General features: G+C 47.1%; 1 protein-coding gene across 2 annotated transcripts in view; it reads right to left on the bottom strand.

The window, feature by feature from the left end:
- Positions 1–23,111, bottom strand: part of LOC134993665 (secreted frizzled-related protein 2-like) — a 94,985-nt gene that overhangs the window by 22,180 nt on the left and 49,694 nt on the right. Inside the window, exons 1-2 of one of the 2 annotated variants that reach the window (XM_063950895.1) lie at positions 6,780–7,356; positions 6,522–6,621 (exon numbers count right to left, since the gene is read on the bottom strand). Coding sequence is in view for 1 of the 2 variants with exons in the window: in XM_063950894.1 (XP_063806964.1) it covers positions 6,522–6,621 (100 nt within the window). In the remaining variant the exon portion in view is untranslated. Of the gene's footprint in view, positions 1–6,521; positions 6,622–6,779; positions 7,357–23,111 lie in introns of those variants that run through there. The other variant, XM_063950894.1, reaches the window with a different exon arrangement.

Raw genomic sequence — 23,111 nt, 5'->3', positions numbered from 1 at the left:
CCCAGCATCCACTACGGACTACGAGAAATAGAATTATCGGTAAGTAAATTCATATTTTCTCTGACGTCCTAGTGGATGCTGGGAACTCCGTAAGGACCATGGGGATTATACCAAAGCTCCCAAACGGGCGGGAGAGTGCGGATGACTCTGCAGCACCGAATGAGAGAACTCCAGGTCCTCCTCAGCCAGGGTATCAAATTTGTAGAATTTAGCAAACGTGTTTGCCCCTGACCAAGTAGCTGCTCGGCAAAGTTGTAACGCCGAGACCCCTCGGGCAGCCGCCCAAGACGAGCCCACCTTCCTTGTGGAATGGGCTTTTACAGATTTTGGCTGTGGCAGGCCTGCCACAGAATGTGCAAGCTGAATTGTACTACAAATCCAACGAGCAATAGTCTGCTTAGAAGCAGGAGCACCCAGCTTGTTGGGTGCATACAGGATAAACAGCGAGTCAGATTTCCTGACTCCAGCCGTCCTGGAAACATATATTTTCAAGGCCCTGACTACGTCCAACAACTTGGAGTCCTCCAAGTCACTAGTAGCCGCAGGCACCACAATAGGTTGGTTCAGATGAAACACTGAAACCACCTTAGGGAGAAAATGAGGACGAGTCCTCAATTCCGCCCTGTCTGAATGGAAGATCAGATAAGGGCTTTTACAGGATAAAGCCGCCAATTCTGACACGTGCCTGGCCGAGGCCAGGGCCAACAACATGACCACTTTCCATGTGAGATATTTTAACTCCACAGATTCAAGTGGTTCAAACCAATGTGACTTTAGGAACCCCAAAACTACATTGAGATCCCAAGGTGCCACTGGAGGCACAAAAGGAGGCTGTATATGCAGTACCCCTTTTACAGACGTCTGAACTTCAGGTAGTGAAGCTAGTTCTTTCTGGAAGAAAATTGACAGGGCCGAAATTTGAACCTTAGTGGACCCCAATTTTAGGCCCATAGACACTCCTGTTTACAGGAAATGCAGGAATCGACCTAGTTGAAATTCCTCCATCGGGGCCTTACTGGCCTCGCACCACGCAACATATTTTCGCCAAATGCGGTGATAATGCTTTGCGGTTACATCCTTCCTGGCTTGACCAGGGTAGGGATGACTTCATCCGGAATGCCTTTTTCCTTCAGGATCCGGCGTTCAACCGCCCTGCCGTCAAACGCAGCCGCGGTAAGTCTTGGAATAGACAGGGTCCTTGCTGGAGCAGGTCCCTTCTTAGAGGTAGAGGCCACGGGTCCTCCGTGAGCATCTCTTGAAGTTCCGGGTACCAAGTCCTTCTTGGCCAATCCGGAGCCACGAGTGTAGTTCTTACTCCCCTCCGTCTTATAATTCTCAGTACTTTTGGTATGAGAGGAAGAGGAGGGAACACATACACTAACTGGTACACCCACGGTGTTACCAGAGCGTCCACAGCTATTGCCTGAGGGTCCCTTGACCTGGCGCAATACCTGTCCAATTTTTGGTTTAGGCGGGACGCCATCATGTCCACCTTTGGTTTTTCCCAATGGTTTACAATCATGTGGAAGACTTCTGGGTGAAGTCCCCACTCTCCCGGGTGGAGGTCGTGCCTGCTGAGGAAGTCTGCTTCCCAGTTGTCCACTCCCGGAATGAACACTGCTGACAGTGCTATCACATGATTTTCCGCCCAGCGAAAAATCCTTGCAGCTTCTGCCATTGCCCTCCTGCTTCTTGTGCCGCCCTGTCTGTTTACGTGGGCGACTGCCGTGATGTTGTCCGACTGGATCAGCACCGGCTGACCTTGAAGCAGAGGTCTTGCTTGGCTTAGGGCATTGTAAATGGCCCTTAGCTCCAAAATATTTATGTGAAGTGATGTCTCCAGGCTTGACCACAAGCCCTGGAAATTTCTTCCCTGTGTGACTGCTCCCCAGCCTCGCAGGCTGGCATCCGTGGTCACCAGGACCCAGTCCTGAATGCCGAATCTGCGGCCCTCTAGAAGATGAGCACTCTGCAACCACCACAGGAGAGACACCCTTGTCTTTGGTGACAGGGTTATACGCTGATGCATCTGAAGATGCGATACGGACCATTTGTCCAGCAGGTCCCACTGGAAAGTTCTTGCGTGGAATCTGCCGAATGGAATTGCTTCGTAGGAAGCCACCATTTTTCCCAGGACCCTTGTGCATTGATGCACTGACACTTGGCCTGGTTTTAGGAGGTTTCTGACTAGTTCGGATAACTCCCTGGCTTTCTCCTCCGGGAGAAAACACCTTTTTCTGGACTGTGTCCAGGATCATCCCTAGGAATAGAAGGCGTGTCGTCGGGATCAGCTGCGATTTTGGAATATTGAGAATCCAACCGTGCTGTTGTAGCAGTATCCGAGATAGTGCTACACCGACCTCCAACTGTTCCCTGGATCTTACCCTTATCAGGAGATCGTCCAAGTAAGGGATAACTAAAACTCCCTTCTTTCGAAGGAGTATCATCATTTCGGCCATTACCTTGGTAAAGACCCGGGGTGCCGTGGACAATCCAAACGGCAGCGTCTGAAACTGATAGTGACAGTTCTGTACCACAAACCTGAGGTACCCTTGGTCCAGGTTGCAATCACTGCTCTGAGTGACTCCATCTTGAATTTGAACCTTTGTATGTAAGTGTTCAAGGATTTTTAGATTTAAAATTGGTCTCACCGAGCCGTCCGGCTTCGGTACCACAAATAGTGTGGAATAGTACCCCTTTCCCTGTTGCAGGAGGGGTACCTTGATAATCACCTGCTGGGAATACAGCCTGTGAATGGCTTGCAATACTGTCTCCCTGTCTGAGGGAGACGTCGGTAAAGCAGACTTTATGAAACGGCGAGGGGGAGACGTCTCGAATTTCTTGAGACGGGCCCCCACCGTGCCTGAGACCGCTTGTAAAGCCCCAGCGTCATGCTGAGGACTTTGCGGAGGCGGGAGAGGGCTTTTGTGCCTGGGAATTGGCTGTTTGCTGCAGCCTTTTTCCTCTCCCTCTGCCACGGGGCAGAAATGAGGCGCCTTTTGCCCGCTTGCCCTTATGGGGCCGAAAGGACTGCGCCTGATAATACGGCGTCTTCTTAGGTTGAGAAGCTACCTGGGGTAAAAATGTGGATTTTCCAGCCGTTGCCGTGGCCACCAGGTCTGTTAGACCTACCCCAAATAACTCCTCCCTTTTATAAGGCGATACTTCCATATGCCTTTTGGAATCAGCATCACCTGACCACTGTCTTGTCCATAACCCTCTTCTGGCAGAAATGGACAGCGCACTTACTCTTGATGCCAGTCGGCAAATATCCCTCTGTGCATCACGCATATATAGAAATGCATCTTTTAAATGCTCTATAGTTAGTAATATACTGTCCCTATCTAGGGTATCAATATTGTCAGTCAGGGAATCCGACCAAGCCACCCCAGCACTGCACATCCAGGCTGAGGCGATTGCTGGTCGCAGTATCACACCTGTGTGAGTGTATATACATTTTAGGATATTTTACTGCTTTCTGTCAGCAGGTTCCTTAAGGGCGGCCGTATCCGGGGACGGTAGTGCCACCTGTTTAGACAAGCGTGTGAGCGCTTTATTCACCCTAAGGGGTGTTTCCCAACGTGCCCTATCCTCTGGCGGGAAGGGGTATGATGCTAATAACTTTTTAGGAATTAACAGTTTTTATCGGGGGAAACCCACGCATCATCACACACTTCATTTAATTCCTCAGATGCAGGAAAAACTACAGGCAGTTTTTTCTCACCCAACATAATACCCTTTTTAGTGGTACTGGTATTATCAGAAATGTGTAAAAACATTTTCCATAGCCTCAATCATGTAACGTGTGGCCCTACTGGAAGTCATATTCGTCTCTTAATCGTCGACACTGGAGTCAGTATCCGTGTCGGCGTCTGTATCTGCCATCTGCGGTAACGGGCGTTTTAGAGCCCCAGATGGCTTTTGAGACACCTGGACAGGCATAGGCTGAGTCGCCGGCTGTCTCATGTCATCAATCTTTTGTAAAGAGCTGACACTGTCACATATTCCTTCCATAAGCTCATCCACTCAGGTGTCGACTCCCTAGGGGGTGACATCTCTGTTACAGGCAATTGCTCCGCCTCCACCTCATTTTCCTCCTCATACATGTCGACACAACGTACCGACACACAGCACACACACAGGGAATGCTCTGATAGAGGACAGGACCCCACTAGCCCTTTGGGGAGACAGAGGGAGAGTATGCCAGCACACACCAGAGCGCTATATATATATATATACAGGGATAACCTTATATAAGTGTTTTTCCCCTTATAGCTGCTGTATTGTTATACTGCGCCTAATTAGTGCCCCCCTCTCTTTTTTAACCCCTTTCTGTAGTGTAGTAACTGCAGGGGAGAGCCAGGGAGCTTCCCTCCAACGGAGCTGTGAGAGAAAATGGCGCCAGTGTGCTGAGGAGATAGGCTCCGCCCCCTTCTCGGCTGCCTTTTCTCCCGTTTTTCTGTGGAATCTGGCAGGGGTTAAAATTCATCCATATAGCCCTGGGGGCTATATGTGATGTATTTTCGCCAGCCAAGGTGTTTTTATTGCTGCTCAGGGCGCCCCCCCCTAGCGCCCTGCACCCTCAGTGACCGAAGTGTGAAGTGTGCTGAGGAGCAATGGCGCACAGCTGCAGTGCTGTGCGCTACCTTGGTGAAGACAGGATGTCTTCTGCTGCCGATTTTTCCGGACCTCTTCTTGCTTCTGGCTCTGTAAGGGGGCCGGCGGCGCGGCTCTGGGACCGAGCTCCGAGGCTGGGCCTGTGTTCGGTCCCTCTGGAGCTAATGGTGTCCAGTAGCCTAAGAAGCCCAATCCACTCTGCACGCAGGTGAGTTCGCTTCTTCTCCCCTTAGTCCCTCGATGCAGTGAGCCTGTTGCCAGCAGGTCTCACTGAAAATAAAAAACCTAAAACTAAACTTTCACTAAGAAGCTCAGGAGAGCCCCTAGTGTGCACCCTTCTCGGCCGGGCACAAAAATCTAACTGAGGCTTGGAGGAGGGTCATAGGGGGAGGAGCCAGTGCACACCAGGTAGTCCTAAAGCTTTACTTTTGTGCCCAGTCTCCTGCGGAGCCGCTATTCCCCATGGTCCTTACGGAGTTCCCAGCATCCACTAGGACGTCAGAGAAATAATAATTATATATATATATATATATATATATATAAAATCAGAAGTGACGGCCTGGCACTCACAAGTGGCAGTAATAGGCCTGGTGCCCCCAACAGCTAGAACGCAGAGACATACATACAGGGGAGGGCGGCACTCACGGCTTGTGGAAATAAAGATAAGACCACAGCGGGCTATCAGCGTTTCAATTCATTGGAATTTTCGTCAGGATACAAACAAGTAATTAAACAGCTCACCTTATATCCCCACACCAAATGTGTTCAGGTGTGCACTCAGCCCGGTCCCGCCAGTCCGGCCGCGGCACCCGAAGATGACGTCACCGTGCATACGGCGCGCGTCACTGCTACCCATCACCATGGAAACTCGGGAAGTGTGTACATAAAAGGGCTTTCAGAACAGAATACTCTGCGATATCTACTGTTGGCGACAGCCTTTAATATACAGGACAATTGCCACTGGGAAAACAGCCTGAGAGAGAGCAACAATAAAACGGGTCCCCAGGTATTTGTTATTGCAGAAGAGCAATGAAAAGGACAGCGATATATTAACATAGCATGCCATGACGGATGCAGGCAGTATGACGTGAGGCATTGTGTCGCTGCATACGACTGACACATGTCGGCATGTCTGTTGGGATCCCATGTGTGCAGGAGATGACCAGGTGTCATGTAATGACATGCGTCGCACTAGCTCACAGCTGTTGTGACATTCTATAAAAGGTAACACAATACCGTTCCCCCATCCCATACACTATACAGCCAGGGAGACAGAGGGGGAGAACACCGGGATTTATTCTAGCAGGACTAGACTTCAGTGGAAAACTTCATGTACTATTGCGGGGGTGGGGCGACGACGACGTTATTCAGGACTAGTTAGCAGCCTGTCAAAATGACGGGACAACATAACAGTAATGTCAGCGCCGCCGTCTGTGCGCACCCGATCGGAGCAACACTTGAATTGCTCCGTCAGGCGCCATCTAGCGATTCGCCAGTGCACAAAAAAACATGAATTCCCCCCATAGAGAGGAGGAGCAGCGCTAGCCTTTTATTATATAGGATGCCCCGTGTTGTCCTTTACACCCAGGGTAACGTTGAGAGCTGTCTACCCTCCCTATCACCTCATGTAAGTAAATGTATGTGCTATATAAATAACAATTAGTAAATCTGTAAATCGAACTTAGGGGGACATTTACTAAGCAGTGATAAGAGCGGAGAAGTGAGCCAGTGGAGAAGTTGCCCATGGCAACCAATCAGCACTGAAGTAACATCTATAATTTGCATACTATAAAATGATACAGAGCTGCTGATTGGTTGATGGGGCCACTTCTCCGCTCTTATCACTGCTTAGTAAATGTCCTACTATAACCGGATAGTCGGTGACTGGTCAGGTATCCTCTTACCTGTTGTAGAAGCGGTCAGCAGGATAACTAGCCGTCTCCAGTCCCCAATGCTTTCTGTGTAAGGATGAGCTTTCGGCCAGCGTAGACCCTTCTTCAGGACCTGGAGATCACAGTTTCACAGGGAACATTAATAAACTTTACAGATCATTGTCCAGTTGCTCCAGACATCCCCACACAGGGTGCAGGGATCCAACAAGGGTCAGAGTAGATCCCCGCCGCACCTACTACCCCCAGACCTCCCGGGTGGTGGGAACTTACCTCAGCTCTCCGCAGGAGATGGTGTAACCCAGGCAGGGAACAGGCTGCTGCGGCTGGAGCTCAGAGATGTGTTGTATCTTGAATATCCAGCTGCTGGAATGGCTGCTTTACATAAAGGGGGGGGTGTAATTACTGCAGGTCTCCCAGCACTCTGGCTGGTCTGGGGCTGTGCTCTGCCTGCAGGCACTCTACATAAACTCCCCTTGGATTAGTGTCATAAATTTCCAGGCGGGGTGAGAATGAAATAAAAACACAATGAGCAGAAATGTGAGTTCCTGAGAAGGTCTCTTGTGCAATCACAGCCAGAAGAGAGCTGAGCCGGGCCTTTATATGGAATAGACGCTCTGCTCTGGAAACTTTCTGGCACATGGTGACTTAGCAGAGAGATTTCCCTGCACGGAACAAGACTCTGCAGGACGAAGCCCAGAGACAGAGCACTTACACAGCTGCTGCTGACTGACACCTTTGTGCGAATGCGGAGCTACCTACTGTAGGGCCCGGGGCCTGAAGGTGGCCCATAAGCCTTCCCTTTGTGCCAGAACCTCTGCACGGAAACGGCTCTACTTCCATCACACTGTGCAGCTGTTCGTCAGCGGCCGGCGTGAAATAAGGACTAGTCTGTCATGAAATCCCACGAGGGCCTGGCCAGGTCTGTGGGCCCATCCTCCCCGATGTAGCAGCAGAATCATTCACATTAGGTATTGGCTGCTGTATGTTTTATAAATTGGTCATTAGATTAATATACAGGCCGGGAAACCGCATGGTCATTTGGAAATGAAGAATGACAGAATATGGGGAGTGATACTGAGGTGCGAGCAAAACAAAAACAACTAAAAAGTCACTTATGCACCCGGACAAACCTTGCTGCAATGCTAGGAGGGTGCATACTGTACATGTATTAAGTAGAGATGTGCACCGGACATTTCTCGGGTTTTGTGTTTTGGTTTTGGATTCGGTTCCGCGGCCGTGTTTTGGATTCGGACGCGTTTTGGCAAAACCTCCCTGAAAATTTTTGGTTGGATTCGGGTGTGTTTTGGATTTGGGTGTTTTTTTTTCTTTTTCAAAACCTCAAAAACAGCTTAAATCATAGAATTTGGGGGTCATTTTGATCCCATAGTATTATTAACCTCAATAACCATAATTTCCACTCATTTCCAGTCTATTCTGAAAACCTTACACCTCACAATATTATTTTTAGTCCTAAAATTTGCACCGAGGTCGCTGGATGGCTAAGCTAAGCGACACAAGTGGCCGACACAAACACCTGTCCCATCTAGGAGTGGCACTGCAGTGTCAGGCAGGATGGCACTTCAAAAAAACAGTCCCCAAACAGCACATGATGCAAAGAAAAAAAAGAGGCGCACCAAGGTCGCTGTGTGACTAAGCTAAGCGACACAAGTGGCCGACACAAACACCTGGCCCATCTAGGAGTGGCACTGCAGTGTCAAACATTACAAACAACTACAATGCAGCACAGATATGGATAGTATACTTGACGACACAGAGGTAGAGCAATGGACTACTGTACCGTACTGCTATATATATATATATATATATATATATATACTGGTGGTCAGCAAAATTCTGCACTGTCCTCCTACTATATACTGCGCACAACTACAATGCAGCACAGATATGGATAGTATACTTGACGACACAGAGGTAGAGCAATGGACTACTGTACCGTACTGCTATATATATATATATATATATATACTGGCAGTATGCAAAATTCTGCACTGTCCTACTATATACTGCGCACAACTACAATGCAGCACAGATATGGATAGTATACTTGACGACACAGAGGTAGAGCAACGGACTACTGTTCTGTACTGCTATATATATATATATATATATATATATATATATATATATTTATATACTGGTGGTCAGCAAAATTCTGCACTGTCCTCCTACTATATACTGCGCACAACTACAATGCAGCACAGATATGGATAGTATACTTGACGACACAGAGGTAGAGCAATGGACTACTGTACTGTACTGCTATATATATATATATATATATATATATATATATATATATATACTGGTGGTCAGCAAAATTCTGCACTGTCCTCCTACTATATACTGCGCACTACTACAATGCAGCACAGATATGGATAGAATACTTGACGACACAGAGGTAGAGCCAGTGCCGTAACTAGGCATTTTAGCGCTGTGTGCAAGAAACGACAGTGGCGCCCCCCCTCCCCCATGTAAGATAGGGGCAGTGCGCGCCGCAGGTGCGCGCAAAATTTATAGGGGCGTGGCTTCACGGGGAAGGGGCATGGCCACAAAATAATAGCAATTCATACTACAGTGCACAGTAGTCTACATTATTCAAATTACGCTGCACAGTAGTGCCACTACACCAGGTAGAGCCCCTTTTATACATTACAGCAGACAGCATCCTCCTTTTTACACATTACAGCAGACAGTCCCCCTTTTTACACATTACGGTAGCCAGTCCCCCTTTTTACACATTGCGGCAGCCACGACCCCATTTTACACATTGCGGCAGCCAGGACCCCTTTTTACACATTGCGGCAGCCAGTCCCCCTTTTTACACATTGCGGCAGCCAGGACCCCTTTTTACACATTGCGGCAGCCAGTCCCCCTTTTTACACATTGCGGCAGCCAGTCCCCCTTTTTACACAATGCGGCAGCCAGTCCCCCTTTTTACACATTGCGGCAGCCAGGACCCTTTTTACACATTGCAGCACCCAGGCCCCTTTTTACAGATTGCGGCAGCCAGGACCCCATTTTACACATTGCGGCAGCCAGGACCCTTTTTACACATTGCGGTATCCAGGCCCCTTTTTACACATTGCGGCAGCCAGGACCCTTTTTACACATTGCGGCAGCCAGGACCCCATTTTACACATTGCGGCAGCCAGGACCCCATTTTACACATTGCGGCAGCCAGGACCCCATTTTACACATTGCGGCAGCCAGGACCCCTTTTTACACATTGCGGCAGCCAGGACCCCATTTTTCACATTGCGGCAGCCAGGACCCCTTTTTACACATTGCGGCAGCCAGGACCCCATTTTACACATTGCGGCAGCCAGACCCCCTTTTTATACATTGCGGCAGCCAGGACCCCATTTTACACATTGCGGCAGACGGTGTCCCCCTGAGAGAGAGAGAGAGAGAGAGAAAGAGAGAGAGGGATATACTTACCTTCTCCCCGCTGACAGGCTCCTCGTGCTGGCATCTCCGAGTCCCTCAGTGCAGTGAAGTGAGGAGGAGGAGGGAGGGGGAGCAGGGAGCCGCAGCAGCGCTATTTGATTGGTAGTAAGCGCCGCTGCAGCATCCCCCTCTCCTTCTGTATTGGTTACCTGGCGCTGCTGTGGATGCTGGGATGGAGGAACCGCATCCCAGCATCCATAGCAGCGCCGGGCAGCCAATACAGAAGGAGAGGGGGATGCTGCAGCGGCGCTTACTACCAATCAAATAGCGCTGCTGCGGCTCCAGTCACCCTCCCTCCTCCTCCTCCTTGAACGCTGCCCGGCGCTGGTCTCTCTCCTCCAGCGCGGCGCACGGCTCATAACAGAGGCGGCATGTAATGAGTCAATTTGACTTATTACATGCCGCTGGCCGTTGCGCCCTCAGGGCAACTGCGCTGTGTGCCAAGCCCACTTGGCACACACGTAGTTACGGCCCTGGGTAGAGCATTGGACTACTGTACCGTACGGCTATATATATACTGGTGGTCAGCAAAATTCTGCACTGTCCTCCTGCTATATACTGCGCAACACTACAATGCAGCACAGATATGGAGTGTTTTCAGGTAGAGAACGTAGATATTTGCAGCACACTGAGCACAGAAACTGAGAGAACGCAGCCACGTCCTCTCGCTATCATCTCCAATGCACGAGTGAAAATGGCGGCGACGCGCGGCTCCTTATATAGAATACGAATCTTGCGAGAATCCGACATCGGGATGATGACGTTCGGGGGTGTTCTGGTTAACCGAGCAAGGCGGGAAGATCCGAGGCTGCCTCGGACCCGTGTAAAATGGGTGAAGTTGGGGGGGTTTGGATCTCGAGGAACCGAACCCGCTCATCTCTAGTATTAAGTTACAGTTTGCATGCAGGGTAAATAAATACTGGTTGCTTTTGCATGTGGCTGGACAGCTTTATTGTTACACTGCAATTTAGGACCTAATTCAGACCCAATCACTGTTGTGCGAATTCGCAAGTAGGCCGATTATCGATCGACTGCACATGCGTATGGATCGTAGTGCCCAGGTGCAAGGCCAGACTGCAAACAAATCCAGCATCTTTTTTGGTCACTAGGCGTATGCAGTTTGATTGACAGGAAGCGGGCATTTCAGGGGTGGTAACTGAGCGTTTGGCGAGTCTATAGAACATACATTGCTCACAGACATATTGCGCTGCTCCTGCAGCACAGTTGATGCAGATATATCGGTACATCTGGCTGTCTGTACGGCCGACTCACTGACCGCCCAATATGCCTGCCCAGGGACTGCCAACAATGACATCACCACCAGTTCCCGTGGCCATACATGTCAGGCGGTGTATTGGTAACGGTGTGCCCACAATATCATTTGTGCATAGCACTTACCAAATGGTTGGATGGGTCGGCGAATCAGACGGGCGATCCGTTACTCAGGTATGTACCCAGCATAGCTCTCTCTGCACATTACACCTGCCCCCCACCTTCCCCTGCAGTGCAACATGTTTATACCAAGGTGCAAAGCCAGCTGCTTTTCACCCAACTCAGTATAGAGAAGGCCATCATTGTGCCCTCCATCGATGGAAAAATAATATTTTCTTACCGGTAAATCTATTTCTCGTAGTCCGTAGAGGATGCTGGGGACTCCGTAAGGACCATGGGGAAGAGACGGGCTCCGCAGGAGACATGGGCACTTTAAGAAAGAATTTAGATCCTGGTGTGCACTGCACTGGCTCCTCCCTCTCTGCCCCTCCTCCAGACCTCAGTTAGAGAACTGTGCCCAGAGGAGATGGACAGTACGAGGAAAGGATTTTTGTTAATCCAAGGGCAAGATTCATACCAGCCACACCAATCACACCGTATAACTTGTGATAACAATCCAGTAAACAGTATGACAATAACATAGCATCAGTTCACGCCCGATGCAACAATAACGTAACCGTTATTGAAGCAATAACTATATACAAGTATTGCAGAAGAAGTCCGCACTTCGGACGGGCGCCCAGCATCCTCTACGGACTACGAGAAATAGATTTTCCGGTAAGTAAAATCTTATTTTCTCTAACGTCCTAGAGGATGCTGGGGACTCCGTAAGGACCATGGGGATTATACCAAAGCTCCCAAACGGGCGGGAGAGTGCGGATGACTCTGCAGCACCGATTGAGCAAACATGAGGTCCTCCTCAGCCAGGGTATCAAACTTATAGAATTTTGCAAAGATGTTTGTACCCGACCAAGTAGCAGCTCGACACAGCTGTAGTGCCGAGACCCCTCGGGCAGCCGCCCAAGAAGAGCCCACTTTCCTAGTGGAATGGGCCTTGACCGATTTTGGTAACGGCAAACCAGCCGTAGAATGCGCTTGCTGAATCGTGTTACAGATCCAGCGAGCAAGAGTCTGCTTTGAAGCAGGGCCACCAAGCTTGTTGGCTGCATACAGAACAAACAGTGCTTCTGTTTTTCGGACTCTAGCCGTCCTGGCTACATAAATCTTCAAAGCCCTGACCACATCAAGGGACTCGGAATCCTCTAAGTCCCGTGCAGCCACAGGCACCACAATAGGTTGGTTCATATGAAAGGATGAAACCACTTTTGGCAGGAACTGAGGACGTGTCCGCAATTCCGCTCTATCCATATGGAAAACTAGATAGGGGCTTTTATGTGACAAAGCCGCTAATTCCGACAATCGCCTAGCCGAAGCTAGGGCTAATAACATGACCACCTTCCAAGTGAGATATTTCAACTCCACCGTTTTCAGTGGTTCAAACCAGTGTGACTTTAGGAAGTCCAAGACCACATTAAGGTCCCAAGGCGCCACTGGAGGCACAAACGGAGGCTGAATATGCAGTACTCCCTTAACAAAAGTCTGAACTTCTGGGCGAGAAGCCAATTCTCTTTGAAAGAAAATGGATAGGACCGAAATCTGGACCTTAATGGAGCCTAATTTAAGGCCCAAATCCACTCCAGTTTGTAGGAAGTGAAGGAAACGGCCCAGATGGAATTCTTCCGTAGGAGCATTCCTGGCCTCACACCAAGAAACATATCTTCGCCATATACGGTGATAATGTTTTGCTGTTACTTCCTTCCTAGCCTTTATCAGCGTAGGGATAACCTCAACCGGAATACCTTTTTCCGCTAGGATCCGGCGTTCAACCGCCATGCCGTCAAACGCAGCCGCGGTAAGTCTTGGAACAGACAGGGTCCCTGTTGCAACAGGTCCTGCCTTAGAGGAAGAGGCCACGGATCTTCCGTGAGCATTTCCTGCAGATCTGGATACCAGGTCCGTCGTGGCCAATCTGGAACAACGAGGATTGTTCTCACTCATTTTCTTCTTACTATTCTCAACACCTTGGGTATGAGAGGAAGAGGAGGAAATACATAGACAGACCGGAACACCCACGGTGTCACGAGGGCGTCTACCGCTACTGCCTGAGGGTCTCTGGACCTGGCGCAATACCTCTGTCTATCTGTGGCAGTTCCCACCAACTCACAATCTGTGCGAAGACTTCTGGATGAAGTCCCCACTCTCCCGGGTGTAGGTCGTGTTTGCTGAGGAAGTCTGCTTCCCAGTTGTCCACTCCCGGAATGAACACTGCTGACAGTGCGCTTACATGATTCTCTGCCCAGCGAAGAATCCTGGTAGCTTCCGCCATTGCCGCTCTGCTCCTTGTGCCGCCTTGGCGGTTTACATGAGCCACTGCGGTGATGTTGTCTGACTGGATCAGAACTGGTTGGTCGCGAAGTAAGGCCTCCGCTTGACGTAGAGCGTTGTATATGGCCCTTAGTTCCAGGATGTTGATGTGCAGACAAGTCTCTTGACTTGACCAAAGACCCTGGAAATTTCTTCCCTGTGTGACTGCTCCCCAACCTCGGAGGCTTGCGTCCGTGGTCACCAGGATCCAATCCCGAATGCCGAATCTGCGGCCCTCGAGAAGGTTAGCACTCTGCAGCCACCACAGGAGCGACACCCTGGTCCTGGGGGACAGGGTGATCAACCGATGCATCTGTAGATGTGATCCGGACCACTTGTCCAACAGATCCCATTGGAAAGTCCTCGCATAGAACCTGCCAAAGGGAATGGCCTCGTATGAGGCCACCATCTTTCCCAGGACTCGAGTGCAATGATGCACGGACACCTGTCTTGATTTCAAAAGGTTCCTGACCAGAGTCATAAGTTCCTGGGCTTTTTCTATAGGAAGATAAACCCTTTTCTGGGTCGTGTCCAGACTCATGCCCAAGAAAGGCAGACGAGTCGTAGGAACCAACTGCGACTTTGGGAAATTGAGAATCCAGCCGTGTTGTTGTAACACTTTCAGTGAAAGAGATACGCTGTTCAGCAACTGCTCTCTTGATCTCGCTTTTATGAGGAGATCGTCCAAGTACGGGATAATTGTAACACCCTTCTTGCGCAGGAGCACCATCATTTCCGCCATTACCTTGGTGAAAATCCTCGGAGCCGTTGAGAGACCAAACGGCAACGTCTGAAATTGGTAATGACAGTCCTGTACCGCAAATCTTAGGTACGCCTGATGAGGTGGATAAATGGGGACATGAAGGTACGCATCCTTTATGTCCAGTGACACCATAAAATCCCCCCCTTCCAGGCTGGCGATGACTGCTCTTAGCGATTCCATCTTGAACTTGAACCTCTTCAAGTATAGGTCCAGAGATTTTAAATTCAATATAGGTCTGACTGAACAGTCCGGTTTCGGAATCACAAATATGGTCGAATAATAACCCCTTCCCTGTTGAAGGAGGGGAACCTCGACCACCACCTGCTGAAGATACAATTTTTGTATTGTATTTAACACTATCTCCCTCTCTAGTGGGGAAGACGGTAGGGCCGATTTGAAAAACCGGCGAGGAGGCACCTCTTCGAATTCCAGCTTGTAACCCTGAGACACAATTTCTATTGCCCAGGGATCCACCTGGGAGTGAACCCACATGTGGCTGAAATTCCGAAGACGCGCCGCCACTGGCCCCGACTCCGCCAGTGGAGCCCCAGCGTCATGCGGTGGATTTTGCAGAGGCCGGGGAGGACTTTTGTTCCTGGGAACTAGCTGTATTGTGCAGCTTCTTTCCTCTACCCCTCCCTCTGGCAAGAAAGGACGCACCTCGGACTTTCTTGTTTCTTTGTGAACGAAAGGACTGCATTTGATAATGCGGTGCTCTCTTAGGCTGTGAGGGAACATAAGGTAAAAAATTTGACTTTCCAGCCGTAGCTGTGGAGACCAGGTCCGAGAGACCTTCACCGAACAATTCCTCACCCCTGTAAGGTAAAACCTCCATATGTCCTTTCGAGTCGGCATCACCTGTCCATTGCCGAGTCCACAGGACCCTTCTGGCAGAAATCGACATAGCGTTTATTCTAGAACCCAGCAGACTAATGTCTCTTTGAGCATCTCTCATATAAAGGACAGCGTCTTTAATATGCCCCAGGGTCAATAAAACATTATCCCTATCTAGGGTGTCAAACTCCTCTGATAAGGGATATGTCCATGCCGCTACTGAACTACAGACCCAGGCCGACGCGATTGCCGGTCTGAGCAAGGTACCTGAATGTGTATAAATGGACTTCAGGGTACCCTCCTGTTTGCGATCAGCAGCATCCTTGAGGGTAGCCGTATCCTGGGACGGCAGGGCTACCTTTTTGGATAAGCGTGTTAAAGCTTTGTCCACCCTAGGGGAGGATTCCCATCGTAACCTGTCCGTTGGCGGGAAAGGATACGCCATAAGAATCCGTTTGGAAATCTGCAGTTTTTTATCTGGAGATTCCCAAGCTTTTTCACATAACTCATTCAGTTCTTGTGAGGGGGGAAAAGTTACCTCAGGCTTCTTTCCCTTATACATATACACCCTCGTGTCAGGGACAGGGGTTTCCTCTGTGATGTGCAAAACTTCCTTAATTGCTATAATCATATATCGGAGTGATTTAGCCAACTTTGGCTGTAACTTTGCATCATCGTAATCGACACTGGAGTCAGAATCCATGTCGGTATCTGTGTCAACAATTTGGGATAGTGGGCGCTTATGAGACCCCGACGGTCCCTGCGACATAGGATCAGGCACGGGTTGAGACCCTGCCTGTCCCAATGCATCAGCCTTGTCTAATCTTTTATGCAAGGAATTTACATTATCATTTAAAACCTTCCACATATCCATCCAATCAGGTGTCGGCGCCGTCGGCGGAGACACCACATTCATTTGCTCCCGCTCCTCTCCCACATAGCCTTCCACATCAGACATGTCGACACAAGCGTACCGACACACCACACACACAGGGAATGTCCTTTCTGAAGACAGTCCCCCCACGAGGCCCTTTGGAGAGACAGAGAGAGAGTATGCCAGCACACACCCCAGCGCTATATGACCCAGGAATAACACAGTAACTTAATGTTAACCCAGTAGCTGCTGTTTATATACTTTTTTGCGCCTAATTATGTGCCCCCCCCCCCCCCTCTCTTTTCAACCCTCTTTTACAGTGTATCAGCAGGGGAGAACCTGGGGAGCTTCCTCTCAGCGTGCTGTGGAGAAAAAATGGCGCTGGTGAGTGCAGAGGGAGAAGCCCCGCCCCCTCTGCAGCGGGCTTCTGTCCCGCTTAAATTTTATTTCTTTGGCGGGGGCTCCTACATATATACAGTGCCCAGCTGTATATATGTGTTCATTTGCCAGAATGAGGTCCCAAATGCTGCCCAGGGCGCCCCTCTTCCCGTCGCCGTTTACCCTAACAGTGACCGGAGTATGTGTAGGTGTGTGGAGCAATGGCGCACAGCTGCAGTGCTGTGCGTTACCTCCAGTGAAGATCACGAAGTCTTCTGCCGCCTGTGAAGTCTTCTTGCTTTCATACTCACCCGGCTTCAGTCTTCCGGCTCTGCGAGGGGGACGGCGGCGCGGCTCTGGGACGGACGGCGAGGGTGAGATCCTGCGTACCAATCCCTCTGGAGCTAATGGTGTCCAGTAGCCTAAGAAGCAGGACCTAGCTTCAGAGAGTAGGGCTGCTTCTCTCCCCTCAGTCCCACGATGCAGGGAGTCTGTTGCCAGCAGAGCTCCCTGAAAATAAAAAACCTAACAAAAAACTTTCTATCAGCAAACTCAGGAGAGCTCACTGAAAAGCACCCAGCTCCTCTGGGCACAGAATCAAACTGAGTTCTGGAGGAGGGGCAGAGAGGGAGGAGCCAGTGCACACCAGAACCTAAATTCTTTCTTAAAGTGCCCATGTCTCCTGCGGAGCCCGTCTCTTCCCCATGGTCCTTACGGAGTCCCCAGCATCCTCTAGGACGTTAGAGAAATACAGAAGGAGCTATCGATGGTATCAAACTATGAAATGGCGTACCATGGATGGTTACTGCTATTGGAGGTTTGCGCATGCGCAGGAGAGATATAGCCCGCGCTGACGTTGGAAACAGAATCAGTGTGCACGGTTTCCTTTGCACAAGCGCGGCACTGACTGCTAAATAAACTGGAAAGCTTGGGATTATTGAATGGGTAAGATCTTGGTTGCAGGATTGAAAACAGAAAGTTGTAGTATATGGAGTGCATTCACAGGAGGGAAATGTTACCAGTGGAGTACCCCAGGGATCTCTACTTGGACCGGTGCTTTTTAGTGTTTTTGTTGGCGACATTGCAAATGGCATTAAAGGGAAAGTATGCCTTTTTGCATATGACCCAAAAGTATGCAACAGGGTAGACACACCAGGTGGGGTATAGCAAATGATCTAGATAGACCAGGGGTGTAAGTTTATACTATGAGCCTGGAGGCTAGATAGTATATTCACTTCCACCACCCCAGCAGCTTCCTGCTTATTCCTGCTCTAGGGCACATAAAGCAGAACTTGGAGCATGAAGGAGGTCAGTGTCGTCCGGAGGCAACCGCATTCCATTGTTTCCTGTATTTAGGCCCCTGAGATAGAATAGAGGAATGGTCAAGAGTGCGGCAATTACAGTTTAATGCCAAAAAATGCAAATTCATGCACTTGGGTATCAAAAAACACAAAGGCTAAATATAGTATTAATGGCACTATCCTGGAAACTACTGAGGAGGAAAGGGATCTAGGAGTCACTATCTCAGGTGACATAAAGGATAAATATAGTATTAATGGCACTATACTGGACACTACTGAGGAGGAAAGGGATCTAGGAGTCACTATTTCAGGTGACATAAAGGATAAATATAGTATAAATGGCACTATACTGGGGACTACTGAGGAGGAAAGGGATCTAGGAGTCACTGTTTCAGGGGACAAAGGATAAATATAGTATTAATGGCACTATACTGGGGACTACTGAGGAGTAAAGGGATCTAGGAGTCACTATTTCAGGTGACATAAAGGACAAATATAGTATTAATGGCACTATACTGGGGATTACTGAGGAGGAAAGGGATCTAGGAGTCACTATCTCAGGTGACATAAAGGATAAATATAGTATTAATGGCACTATACTGGAAACTACTGAGGAGGAAAGGGATCTAGGAGTCACTATCTCAGGTGACATAAAGGATAAATATAGTATTAATGGCACTATACTGGAAACTACTGAGGAGGAAAGGGATCTAGGAGTCACTATTACAGGTGACAAAGGATAAATATAGTATTAATGACACTATACTGGGAACTACTGAGGAGGAAAGGGATCTAAGAGTCACTATCTCAGGTGACATAAAGGATATATATAGTATTAATGGCACTATACTGGAAACTACTGAGGAGGAAAGGGATCTAGGAGTCACTATCTCAGGTGACATAAAGGATAAATATAGTATTAATGGCACTATACTGGAAACTACTGAGGAGGAAAGGGATCTAGGAGTCACTATCTCAGGTGACATAAAGGATAAATATAGTATAATGGCACTATACTGAAAACTACTGAGGAGGAAAGGGATCTAGGAGTCACTATCTCAGGTGACATAAAGGATAAATATAGTATTAATGACACTATACTGGAAACTACTGAGGAGGAAAGGGATCTAGGAGTCACTATTTCAGTTGACATAAAGGATAAATATAGTTTTAATGGCACTATACTGGGGACTACTGAGGAGGAAAGGGATCTAGGAGTCACTATTTCAGGTCACAAAGGATAAATATAGTATTAATGGCACTATACTGGAAACTACTGAGGAGGAAAGGGATCTAGGAGTCACTATTTCAGGTGACATAAAGGATAAATATAGTATTAATGGTGCTATACTGGGGACTACTGAGGAGGAAAGGGATCTAGGAGTCACTATTTCAGGTGACAAAGGATAAATATAGTATTAATGGCACTATACTGGGAACTACTGAGAAGGAAAGGGATCTAGGAGTCACTATCTCAGGTGACATAAAGGATAAATATAGTATTAATGGCACTATACTGGGAACTACGGAGGAGGAAAGGGATCTAGGAGTAACTATTACAGGTGACATAAAGGATAAATATAGTTTTAATGGCACTATACTGGGGACTACTGAGGAGGAAAGGGATCTAGGAGTCACTATTACAGGTGACATAAAGGATAAATATAGTATTAATGACACTATACTGGGAACTACCGAGGAGGAAAGGGATCTAGGAGTCACTATTTCAGGTGACATAAAGGATAAATATAGTATTAATGGCACTATGCTGGAAACTACTGAGGAGGAAAGGGATCTAGGAGTCACTATTTCAGGTAACATAAAGGATAAATATAGTATTAATGGCGTTATACTGGAAACTACTGAGGAGGAAAGGGATCTAGGAGTCACTATTACAGGTGACATAAAGGATAAATATAGTATAAAAATGGCACTATACTGGAAACTACTGAGGAGGAAAGGGATCTAGGAGTCATTATTTCAGGTAACATAAAGGATAAATATAGTATTAATGGCGTTATACTGGAAACTACTGAGGAGGAAAGGAATCTAGGAGTCACTATTTCAGGTGACATAAAGGATAAATATAGTAGTAATGGCGCTATACTGGGAACTACTGAGGAGGAAAGGGATCTAGGAGTCACTATTTCAGGTGACATAAAGGATAAATATAGTATTAATGGCACTATACTGGACACTACTGAGGAGGAAAGGGATCTAGGAGTCACTATCTCAGGTGACATAAAGGATACATATAGTATTAATGCCACTATAATGGAAACTACTGAGGAGGAAAGGGATCTAGGCGTCACTATTTCAGGTGACATAAAGGATAAATATAGTAATAATGGCACTATACTGGAAACTACTGAGGAGGAAAGGGATCTAGGAGTCACTATTTCAGGTCACAAAGGATAAATATAGTATTAATGGCACTATACTGGAAACTACTGAGGAGGAAAGGGATCTAGGAGTCACTATCTCAGGTGACATAAAGGATAAATATAGTATTAATGACACTATACTGGAAACTACTGAGGAGGAAAGGGATCTAGGAGTCACTATTTCAGGTGACATAAAGGATAAATATAGTTTTAATGGCACTATACTGGGGACTACTGAGGAGGAAAGGGATCTAGGAGTCACTATTTCAGGTCACAAAGGATAAATATAGTATTAATGGCACTATACTGGAAACTACTGAGGAGGAAAGGGCTCTAGGAGTCACTATTTCAGGTGACATAAAGGATAAATATAGTATTAATGGTGCTATACTGGGGACTACTGAGGAGGAAAGGGATCTAGGAGTCACTATTTCAGGTGACATAAAGGATAAATATAGTATTAATGGCACTATACTGGGAACTACTGAGAAGGAAAGGGATCTAGGAGTCACTATCTCAGGTGACATAAAGGATAAATATAGTATTAATGGCACTATACTGGGAACTACGGAGGAGGAAAGGGATCTAGGAGTCACTATTACAGGTGACATAAAGGATAAATATAGTATTAATGACACTATACTGGGAACTACCGAGGAGGAAAGGGATCTAGGAGTCACTATTTCAGGTGACATAAAGGATAAATATAGTATTAATGGCACTATGCTGGAAACTACTGAGGAGGAAAGGGATCTAGGAGTCACTAATTCAGGTAACATAAAGGATAAATATAGTATTAATGGCGTTATACTGGAAACTACTGAGGAGGAAAGGGATCTAGGAGTCACTATTACAGGTGACATAAAGGATAAATATAGTATAAAAATGGCACTATACTGGAAACTACTGAGGAGGAAAGGGATCTAGGAGTCATTATTTCAGGTAACATAAAGGATAAATATAGTATTAATGGCGTTATACTGGAAACTACTGAGGAGGAAAGGGATCTAGGAGTCACTATTTCAGGTGACATAAAGGATAAATATAGTATTAATGGCGCTATACTGGGAACTACTGAGGAGGAAAGGGATCTAGGAGTCACTATTTCAGGTGACATAAAGGATAAATATAGTATTAATGGCACTATACTGGACACTACTGAGGAGGAAAGGGATCTAAGAGTCACTATCTCAGGTGACATAAAGGATACATATAGTATTAATGCCACTATAATGGAAACTACTGAGGAGGAAAGGGATCTAGGCGTCACTATTTCAGGTGACATAAAGGATAAATATAGTAATAATGGCACTATACTGGAAACTATTGAGGAGGAAAGGGATCTAGGAGTCACTATTATAGGTGACAAAGGATAAATATAGTATTAATGGTGCTATACTGGGAGCTACTGAGGAGGAAAGGGATCTAGGAGTCACTATTTCAGGTGACATAAAGGATAAATATAGTATTAATGGCACTATACTGGACACTACTGAGAAGGAAAGGGATCTAGGAGTCACTATTTCAGGTGACATAAAGGATAAATATAGTATTAATGGCGCTATACTGGGAGCTACTGAGGAGGAAAGGGATCTAGGAGTCACTATTTCAGGTGACATAAAGGATAAATATAGTATTAATGGCACTATACTGGACACTACTGAGGAGGAAAGGGATCTAGGAGTCACTATTTCAGGTGACATAAAGGATAAATATAGTATTAATGGCACTATACTGGAACTACTGAGGAGGAAAGGGATCTAGGAGTCACTATTTCAGGTGACATAAATGATAAATATAGTATTAATGGCACTATACTGGAAACTACTGAGGAGGAAAGGGATCTAGGAGTCACTATTTCAGGTGACATAAAGGATAAATATAGTATTAATGACACTATACTGGGGACTACTGAGGAGGAAAGGGATCTAGGAGTCACTATTTCAGGTGACATAAATGATAAATATAGTATTAATGGCACTATACTGGAAACTACTGAGGAGGAAAGGGATCTAGGAGTTACTATTTCAGGTGACATAAAGGATAAATATAGTATTAATGGCACTATACTGGAAACTACTGAGGAGGAAAGGGATCTAGGAGTCACTATTTCAGGTGACATAAAGGATAAATATAGTATTAATGGCTCTATACTGGAAACTACTGAGGAGGAAAGGGATCTAGGAGTCACTATTTCAGGTGACATAAAGGATAAATATAGTATTAATGGCACTATACAGGAAACTACTGAGGAGGAAAGGGATCTAGGAGTCACTATTTCAGGTGACATAAAGGATAAATATAGTATTAATGGCACTATACTGGGAGCTACTGAGGAGGAAAGGGATCTAGGAGTCACTATTTCAGGTGACAAAGGATAAATATAGTATTAATGGCGCTATACTGTAAACTACTGAGGAGGAAAGGGATCTAGGAGTCACTATTTCAGGTGACATAAAGGATAAATGTAGTATTAATGGCACTATACTGGGAGCTACTGAGGAGGAAAGGGATCTAGGAGTCACTATTTCAGGTGACATAAAGGATAAATATAGTATTAATGGCACTATACTGGGAACTACTGAGGAGGAAAGGGATCTAGGAGTCACTATTTCAGGTGACATAAAGGATAAATATAGTATTAATGGCACTATACTGGAAACTACTGAGGAGGAAAGGGATCTAGGAGTCACTATTTCAGGTGACAAAGGATAAATATAGTATTAATGGCGCTATACTGGGAGCTACTGAGGAGGAAAGGGATCTAGGAGTCACTATTTCAGGTGACATAAAGGATAAATATAGTATTAATGGCGCTATACTGGAAACTACTGAGGAGGAAAGGGATCTACGAGTCACTATTTCAGGTGACATAAAGGATAAATATAGTATTAATGGCACTAT

The sequence above is a fragment of the Pseudophryne corroboree genome, chromosome 2 (genome assembly GCF_028390025.1).
Source record: "Pseudophryne corroboree isolate aPseCor3 chromosome 2, aPseCor3.hap2, whole genome shotgun sequence".
In the NCBI taxonomy this organism is placed as follows: Eukaryota; Metazoa; Chordata; class Amphibia; order Anura; family Myobatrachidae; genus Pseudophryne; species Pseudophryne corroboree.
Note: the sequence above shows the minus strand (reverse complement) of the source record. Positions and strands in the feature narration are given on the sequence as shown.